We start from the raw sequence: 9999 nt of genomic DNA on the forward strand, positions 1-9999 counted from the left end.
TTTTCAAGGCTCACTCTTTGCACTATGCACGTTACCTGGACCTTTACTTTGCAAGAAGGGATTTGGGTCTAATCCAAGACTCTCTCTCGAATAGCCACCTCTCCATGACATCTGTGCAGGTTTTTCTGATTTTACTTAGGGAGTCTGCAAGCAACTTCTGTGCAATCAAAATGACACGTTCCATGCCTGCAGCAACATGTGCTTGACCTAAGGCTTGACTTGTCCCCCTGTTTTATGAGAGTATCTTATTGACATACTTGTCAATGGGATTTACATGTGGTTCATGGATACAGTGTTCCCTGTAACTGTGATATGCTGCCAGCCTTATTTGCCCACTTGCGGAACAAAACCGCTCAGCTGTTAGGGTCCTCACTAACAGTTTGCCGCATCATGATCATCACAGAAGTGAGGCTTAATATTTTTAGATTGAGGATGCCTGACTTTATTCTGGTTGCATGTAACCCATTCCTTCAACATGCTCATCTTCAGAGGCTAAGTGCATGTTCTGCCAAAGCCAGGGCAGAAGCGGAGACAGTAATGAACTCTTAACCACTGAATATAACTAGGATATGTTTGAATACCTTATCTGGCATGTTTGCTAAGTGTAGAGCTCATCCAGCACATAGAGATCTCCCAACATGATCATATTTTGGCTTGTTGTAGGTCAGTGGGAATTGTGGTGTTTATATTTTCTTTCCTGATTTGGGCAAGAATAAGACTTTACAAGCCTATTTCCTCTTAACATTCCTCTGTTTGCTCTGGCAAGTGCATTTTGGGCTGGATTCTTATTTTAGATACAGCAACGAAGGGTCCTGTGGCACCTTATAGACTAACAGAAAAGTTTAGAGCATGAGCTTTCGTGAGTTAACTCACTTCTTCAGATGCTGGTCCTGGAAATCTGCAAGGCCAGGTATAAATAGGCCAGAGCAAGGCTGGGGATAACGAGGTCAGCTCAGTCAGGAAGGCTGAGTTGTATTGTCATCAGTAGATCTGGAGGTGTGAACTCCAAGAGAGGGGAAGCTGCTTTTGTATTTAGCCAGCCATTCACAGTCTTTGTTTAATCCTGAGCTGAGGGTATTGAATTTGCAGACGAATTGTAGCTCAGCAATTTCTCTTTGGAGTCTGGTCTTGAAATTTCTTTGCTGCAGGATAGCTACTTTTAAATCTGCTACTGTGTGTCCTGGGAGATTGAAGTGCTCTCCTATGGGTTTTTGTATATTGCCATTTCTGATGTCTGATTTGTGTGCATTTATTCTTTTACGTAGAGACTGTCCAGTTTGTCCGATGTATATGGCAGAGGGGCATTGCTGGCACATGATGGCATAAATTACATTGGTAGATGTGCAGCTGAATGAACCCACGATGGTGTGGCTGATCTGGTTGGGTCCTGTAATGATGTTGCTGGTGTGTATATGTGGACAGAGCTGGCAACGAGGTTTGTTGCATGGATGGGTCCCTGAGTTAGAGTGACTGTGGTGCGGTGTATAGTTGCTTGTTAGGATTTGTTTTAGGTTGGCAGGTTGTCTGTGAGCAATGATAGGTCTGCCTCCCAAGGCCTGTGAAAGTGTGGGATCATTGTCCAGGATGGGTTGTAGATCCCTGATGATGCGCTGTAGAGGTTTTAGCTGAGGACTGTAGGTGATGGCTAGTGGTGGTCTGTTGGTTTCTCTCTTGGGCTTGTCCTGTAGCAGGAGGCTTCGTGGCACACGTCTGGCTCTGTTGATTTGTTTTCTCACTTCCTCAGGTGGGTATTGCAGACTCAAGAATGCTTGGTGCAGATCCTGTAGGCGTTTGTCTCTGTCGGAGGGGTTGGAACAAATGCAGTTATATCTAAGTGCTTGGCTGTAAACGATGGATCGTGTGGTGTGTCTGGGATGGAAGCTGGAGGCTTGAAGGTAGGCGTAGTGGTCAGTGGGTTTACGGTACAGGGTGGTACTGATGTGTCCATTGTGTATAAGCACGGTAGTGTCAAGGAAGTGGATCTCCTGTGTAGATTGGTCCAGGCTGAGCTTGATGTTGGGGTGGAAGTTGTTGAAGTCCCGGTGGAATTCCTCCAGAGTCTCCTTCCCATGGGTCCAGATGATGAAGATGTCGTCAATGTAGCATAAATAGAGCCGGGGTGTTAGTGGACGAGAGTTGAGGAAGCCTTGTTCTAGATCAGCCATGAAAATATTGGCATATTGAGGGGCCATGCAGGTACCCATAGCTGTGCCGCTGATTTGAAGGTATATATTGTCACCGAATCTGAAATAGTTGTGTGTGAGTATAAAGTTGCAGAGCTCAGCCGCCAGATGTGCTGTAGCACCATCAGGGATACTGTTCCAGACAGCATTTATTCCATCTTTGTGTGGGATGTTGGTATACAGAGCCTCTACATCCATGGTTGCTAGGATAGTGTTTTCTGGTAGGTCACCAACGTATTGCAGTCTTCTCAGGAAGTCAGTGGTGTCGCGGAGGTAGCTGGGGGTGTTGGTGACATAGGGTCTGAGGAGAGAGTCCACATAACCAGACAGTCCTTTTAGATACGTGACTAGAGAAGTTGTTCAGAGCTGTAGTTTGACCCAAGAAGGCCGTTATTAGCTATTTTTCTGAAAGTGTGATATCTTAGGATTGGTGTTATCTTTTAAGTTTAGTCTGTGTCCCTGTGTTTAGGGCTCCTGCACCTTTGCAATGTACTTGGCACTCTAAGGAAGTCCGAAAGCAAGTTATATCATACTTCTAGATGGTGGCAGGGTGAACATTTTTCACTGGAAGCAGTATCATTTCTCCTTTGAGTTTCTGCAATGTATCTGCAAGGTGAAATGTTTTCCCTGGAGCCAGTGTCATTTCTCTTTTCTGAGTTTCTGAAATGTGTCTGCATAAGCAAAGCATCCACTATTAAATGAGCAGTCATTAAAGAAAAACACTTTACAGGAGGGGATGAGTTTGTTTCAAGCACAACAGTGGATCCATTTATATAACTTGATAAATAAAGATCAATCTAAGAGCTGAATTTAATTTTTATGTTTGTAGCCTAAAGTTAAAATCTTTCCTTTTTGTGACTTGGTCTTTTTCATAATATTTTATTCTTCATTCATTAGATGTTTGGAACCAGGAAAACTCCGATTGTGAAGATAGCTCTTTTCACCTCTCTTGCTGCTTTGTGCTAAAACTTAACGATCTGCAGTCAGTGAACGTTGGACTTTTTGATCAATATTTTCGAATTGCTGGTGAGTAACATTTCATGCTGTAGATTTTTCATAGTTACCAGTAATGCTGTCATCTGGAGTTCATCCCATCTTCACTTCGTATGAGGACCATTTTTATCCTGCCTTATTTTCAAAACTAACATATTTCCAGTATGGTATCACTGATCATGTCACACTGGTGCCAGTGTATAAATACACATGGCTGAAAATGGTGTCCACTTATGTTGTCCAGACAATAATTTTGTGGTGCGAAATTCTACACTTTCCTCATCTTAAATGTAGTAAAATCTGGAAAAAATAATCTCTTCAGCCACATGTAAGGTATTCATGGAAAGCAGGAGTGAACTTTTTCCAAGTAAATGTTCCATATCTTTTCTTTCTTTAAGAGATGTCCTCAGGGGTCCTCCATTCCAGGTGTTGATGTGTCGCTTTGCCTTCACTCGGAGAGCTTCATGGCAGTGTCCATACAGACCACAAATGTGCGGCGCTTGCCTCACGCTGTTGTTTGTTGAAGTGTTGTGTGCGTGGCCCTGGATTCCTCAGCACCATCTCAACTGTATCCATGAGACAGAACTCTGCAGTCCTGATGGACCTAGTAAATTGATAAGGGAAACAAACCATAGTTATAGTAGTGTTAATAGTTTAGTATGTCATTAATGTTAGTACTTTCAAATGCCAGTTGTGTTTAAAAAAATATATATATATTCTTTCAATGATCAGCCCTCACTATGCCCAGCTCATGGGGCTTTAAATGCTGCAGGGATGCAGTGCCAGTCTCAGATGGACATTCTCAGTGCGTGTTCACTGCCTGTGTAAGACCCACTGCAGTAAGCTTTTAAAGCCAGAGCGAGACAAGACAGGGATCTGAGGCTGAAACTTATCCCTATGGAAAAATCCCTCAGACTGGCCTCAGACTCAGTGCAACAACCCACTTCATGCAAAGGCTCACCAGCCCCTTTGCAGTCTGTCCTCCAAATCAAAAGGATCTTCACGGAAGTGGCCCTCTTTGGTGCCATATCAAAACAAAAAAGCAGTCCTGTAGCACGTTAAAAACTAACAAAATAATTTATTAGGGGATGAACTTTCGTGGGATAGACCCACTTGTTCATCACAGCCTTACCAGAACAGACTCAATACATAAAGCACAGAGGTCCAAAAATTGTTATCAAGGTTGACAAATCAGAAGAGCGGCCAGGGTGAGGAAGTTGAGTTACATAAAACATCCAAGTATGTAAAAGAGTCCTTACAATGGGTCAGGTAATTGCTGTCCTTGTTCAAACCATGTGTTAATGTGTCAAATTTGAATATGAATGTTAGTTCCGAACATTCTCTCTATAGACAGTTGTTAGTCTCTTTTCTGAAGAACTCAAACTCTAAGGTTTTGATGGCGCACTCCATCAAAGTGCTGGATGACAGGTTTGTGTATTTGGAGGCTTTTGATGTCTGCTCTAGTTCCATCCATTCTTTGTCAGAGCGTTTGCAGTCTGTCCTATATGAATGGTGTGTGGGCATTGTTGGCAGGTGATGTCATATATGAAGTTAGTTGAGGAACAGAAGAATGTTCCCGTGATCCTGTAATTAAAATGGTTAGGTTCAGGGATGGTATTTCCACAATAGATACGTGGACAAAGTTGGCAACGGGGTCTGTTGCAAGGAAAAGTTCGAGGATTAGTAGTATTGTGGTATAGCCTGTGGTTGCTGGTGAACTATCTCTGTCACTGGTGTCATATCAGTGAATGAAAACGGTGTCTTCTGAATGTTGTATGGGTGTTTTGTTTTGTTTTTTGTTTTGTTTTCCTTCCAATTTGTGTGTATAGAGGTGGCTCTGCTCAAGTGGAAAACACTTGTGTTTATGTAATGTTCACATTGAAACTTGTAGCCTTGTTATGCAGTAGTGGAAATATTTCACTATTGCCTCTGCAGTTAAGGATGTGCAGGCAGAGATAACAATGAATTAGTATAAAATGATGCTTATTAAATCCTTGGCTTATAGCTTCATTCAAGCAAAAAGCAGAAAATGATTTTATGATGGTTTAATAAAGGTATTTGGCTATTGCCTCAGGACTTGAATGGTAAGAAATGAAGACACTGATGAACTCTGAAGACTGAATATAATTATGTCTTAATGGTTTATTTGGCAGGCTTGCTGAAAAAAATCATCCAGTCTTTAATCTAGATTTGAACAAATTCAGATTTCCCAGCATCTTTTGAAATAGATGCAAACATTGCCTGACTCTTCCTCTGTTCTCAGAGTTAGTGTCTCTTGCCAAGAGAGGATTCTGCCAGTTTTAAGTGGGACATTGCTTGAACACGCTTCCCAGATACATAAGGCTATTAAACAATGGAAATATAAACTATTCTCCCCTCTTTGTTCATTCTTAATAGTGTGTGGCACCTTCCATTTTTAAAGTGAATTTATTCAAATCATGTTAAAATGTCATTTCCTGGCATTTTTCATTTGACTTCTAGAAATTATTGTAAATATTTATGCCTCAAAGCCTCTGTTCCATTCTTCTAACCAATTTTTAAAATTGCATGCTATGTCCTATTGTCACCTCTCAGTGGTTTGAGGCCAACAGAGACCTCCACCAGAAGTAGACACTAAACTTCTATCTGGCCAAAGGTAACATTTCTAAAAGCATCTGGCCCATTTTGAACAGTGACAGAAGTAGTTAGATGACTAAGTCCAAGGGACTCAAGTGACAGGTAGCTTAGGAGCTGTAGAAAAATGCATCCTAGCCTAGCTCTCTTTAAAATAAACCCTATCAGAGAGTAATAAAGGCTAGATCTTATCATAGCATTTTCCATCACTAAGGCCAGATGTGTAGTTTATAAAGCTGTCAATTCTGTCTTTATATTTACCTGTTGTGCAAGGTAGTGATTGACAGCACATTTTCGACTGCATATTTTTTGGCAAGACTTTAAGACTGACACCCAGTCATGACTTTGGTTAAAGGGATTGTGTCGTCTTGAAATCTGGGCGTTTCAGATGAATTCAAGTATTACAACTTGCCTTCGTCTGTCAGGTGCTGGGACCAAATCACAGGATGGATCACTCAGTTATTTTCCTTCTGTTCATTTCCTCTGAAGCGTCCGGCATTGTTACTATTGGAAGACAGGAAACTGGACTAGATGGACAATTGGTGTGACCCAGTATGTCTATGTGTATGTTCTTATGTTCTCTCCTATGACAATGAGATCCTAATGCAGAAACTGACCATAAAAAGGAGATGCTGTAGGTGACCTTATACAAAGTGTAAGTGCACAATTAAACTGACAAAGCAGGGTGTTTCTTTAATGTTCACTTATGACATCAGTAAGTAAAATATTTTCAGAAATTAAATTGATAGACTTCTTTTGAAAGTAAATTTACAGAGTAATGCACAGTCATGCAGTTAAATGTCTGCATTCAGACATGGTCACACCCAGCGTTCTGAAATAAGGTACCTTGTGAATGTGCATGTGCTAATTGTTCAGTAGGTTTTGGAGGGATCCTCTTTTGGTCAGAGGATCTGTTCTAACTAATTAACCAAACAAATTGCATCTTGAGTTAGTCACTACAGGAAATTTTCAATGATGGTGAATGGACATCTGCTGAAGTTGTAGTAAAGCCTCAAATAAATAGGTAAGTAGTTTTTGTTTTCTTTTCACCAGGACATTCTGCAGATCATATAGTAACCTGCCTAACCAGAGACAGTTACAGTACTCATGCCTTTATACAGCACCTCATGGCTGTGCTGTCATTGCTGGCACGCACACCTTCACCAGAACCAGTAGATAAGGACTTCTACTCTGAATTTGGGAATAAAAATACAGGTAAATGGTTCATTCTGCACTCTGAGTTTAGTATTTAAAATGCAGTGTAACATATTCTTTAAAAAAGCGTGAGTGAAAAGTACTACGCATTGATTGTGTGCTTCCTATTAACTCAGGTCCACTTCCACTTGAAGTCCTGTGTGGATTTACCCTCAACTTTCCTGTTGTAACAAAAATGTTCAATTTTAGAAAGTTTTGCACATGTGGGAGACAAAATATACCTCTTTTAATAGAATCCATTAAATAGCAGCCCATACATAATCTTTTGCGCCATCTACTGCTGTAGCTTGTATTTATGGATTAGACTTAAACTTAAAGCTTTTAGATGAACAGTTCTCTTAACACCTGCAAACAGAGGGTCTCTAAAGGTTGTAAGTTCTTGGACCGATAGCAATGTCCAATTAGGTTTAAGTGATTTTTTAAAAGATGTGTTAAATTCTTATCTTCAGCCATTAAGATGTCATAACTTTTTTTGCTAGATTTCTAAACTTAGAAGAGGGTTCTTTAAATAAACCTGAATTCTTCGAAGGTATTTGATTCTTTTAAGAAAGCCTTTGAGGAAATTATTGTTTGTCTGGTCTGAAGCATTTTTCATACAGCCATTAATGGTAGACCAATAAGTGAAGCAATACGAAGTGTGGTGTAGCCTTCTGCCATGCCAGCGGCTTGTTCTTTAGAGAACAATGTGTATATCATTATACTACATTAGACATCACAACTTGAGAGAGAGGTCTTGTTAGAGGGACCTCTGAAAGACCTGTGTTCATCTTCTGTGGTGGTGTTAAGGGATTTCTTATTTATGTTCTTGATGATTCCATATTGGATTCAGTTTGTTTAGAACTCAAAAGTTGATTTGGTTTCCCAACCCCCCGAGTACTAGTAAGGCAAATTCTATGAACTGAGAATCAAGCTATTTTTTTTTTCATGCTTCTTTTGCCACCACCACTAATTAAAAGGTTTGGTAGCTGCAAATGAGCTGAAAGTTGTTTGTTGGAAGAGGCAGATGAGAAATCTGGTAAGGACATGCGATCCAAATAAATTTTTCATATATTTTATAGAAGTAAAAACTGTGTATAAATAATTACTAAACTTGAGTTATTCCTGCTGCAACAAACTATGTCAAAGGATCTAATGTTTAGACCTATGCGTCAGGGAAGCATTGTACACTACTGAACTTAAAGTATTCATTTATATTTGTGTTTGCAGGAAAAATGGAGAATTATGAACTGATTCACTCTAGTAGAGTGAAGTTTATATATCCCAATGAAGAAGAAATTGGGGACCTAGCTTTTCTAGCTGCAGAGAAGATGGACAGTTTGGCTAATCTCCAGTCTCTAAATATCCTTCTGTATGTGTTGGCATTTCAAGTGAATCATATGGAAGGAACAGCTCAAGCCAATAGTTCACTGCAGGCTAAAACTCTCATTTTAACCAGCTCTGATTTGTTCCTTTTCAATGAGGATTATGTCAGTTACCCACTACCTGAATTTGCAAAGGAACCACCAAAGAAAGACAAGTATCAACTCACAGACGGAAGACGAATCCGGGATTTAGACAGAGTGCTTATGGGCTATCAGACATACCCACAGGCCCTCACATTTGTGTTCGATGACGTTCAGAACCAAGATCTCATGCAGAACCTAACCCTGGATCACTTTGGAGATACTGTTAGTGCCCCAAAAACAAATACTAAACATAAAGGTGGTGGGAATGGAGAGATACAGTGGTACATCTTTATCCCAAGTGCAGAAAGCCGTGAAAAACTAATCTCACTGCTTGCAAGACAGTGGGAGATCTTGTGTGGTAGGGAGCTGCCTTTGGAACTCACTGGGTAATGGTCCCACAGCTCGGTGATTGGCATGCAAAGCAAAGCACAGTGTTTGAATGAGCAGGACTTCTGGTATCTTCTCAAATCTTAAATCAGCGGCCGATACTGCACTCTCTTGTCATTATAGTGCCCTTGCACAGCAAACAATTTCATATAGTAATACAGTGTAACCTGCTGAAGTGTTAACTGGGAATTAAGTTTTTTGTACATTTTATTTTTATGCACTGGTATGTATACGCAATTTTAATGAAGCATCCTGGGAAACTGTATGGAGCAAAAGGAGTTAACACTAGACATTGTCTAGGGCTGTAAACATTTCCATTCTTTTTCAATATATAACAGTCTAGATGTTCTATACAAACTATACGATGTAAATAATAAGAAAAATGCTTGTGATATGTTAAAAGTGCAATGGTATTTGTACAAAGATGTATTTTAATGGGTATGCTGCTAACGCTTATTTAATGACTTTACAAACACTTTCACATTTTTGTCTTTTGGAGGTCACATTTGCTGCTAATCACGAACCTAGTGGCAAAAGTCAACTGGACGAACCACAGCTAAATGCTACATCTTCATCTGAAATTATAGTTCCATGGCACTCTCATTCATTATCAGTTAGTAAAAATGATGAAATCAGTTTGCTGCCATCATGGAAATGAAAAGTGCCCAGCATTGATTATACTAACATTTTGCCAGCAAATAATGGTGACTTTGTACCTCTGAGTACCCAGTGTTTTCTGTTCCCTTCTTTCTCAATGCAAATAAAATGAAATTTGAGTTTCCCTGGCCTGTTTTTTATAGATCTATATTCACACTGATTTTTTCAAGTATTTGCCAGATTGCAGTGACTGCTAAAGTGCTATAAAGTTTAAACCAACTGAGTCTCTGGCACTAAGTCTAGAGGTATAAACAGTTGTGATGATTGTAAGTAAGTACTGATTTATACTGAGATGGTTTTGCATACATTCTTATATTACACTCATCACTGTAGTATCTGAGTGCTTTCCTGTAGTGAATTACTTTACTAGCATCTGTCATGTGGTAAGAGGATAATTTTGATTTGGAATATGTTGTATTATATGAACATGCATTGCTATGTGTATAGATGAAGGAAGTGTGTCTTGTACTTAGGACAAAAGTGGTGAGGTTTTTTCCAGTGGGAGT

General features: G+C 40.0%; 1 protein-coding gene across 7 annotated transcripts in view; it reads left to right on the forward strand.

Moving 5' to 3' along the window:
• The window catches only part of NISCH (nischarin), a 54045-nt gene extending 44430 nt beyond the window's left edge, over nt 1–9615 (forward strand). For 3 of the 7 annotated variants that reach the window (XM_075004837.1, XM_075004835.1, XM_075004836.1), the window contains 3 exons: nt 3081–3209; nt 6843–7004; nt 8211–9615. In XM_075004837.1, coding sequence (XP_074860938.1) covers nt 3081–3209; nt 6843–7004; nt 8211–8839 — 920 coding nt within the window. In that variant the 3' untranslated portion in view covers nt 8840–9615. The other 4 variants (XR_012646929.1, XM_075004838.1, XR_012646927.1 and 1 more) reach the window with 3 other exon arrangements.
• The last annotated feature ends 384 nt before the right edge of the window (nt 9616–9999 follow it).

This window comes from Carettochelys insculpta, chromosome 11, assembly GCF_033958435.1.
Source record: "Carettochelys insculpta isolate YL-2023 chromosome 11, ASM3395843v1, whole genome shotgun sequence".
NCBI lineage: Eukaryota > Metazoa > Chordata > Testudines > Carettochelyidae > Carettochelys > Carettochelys insculpta.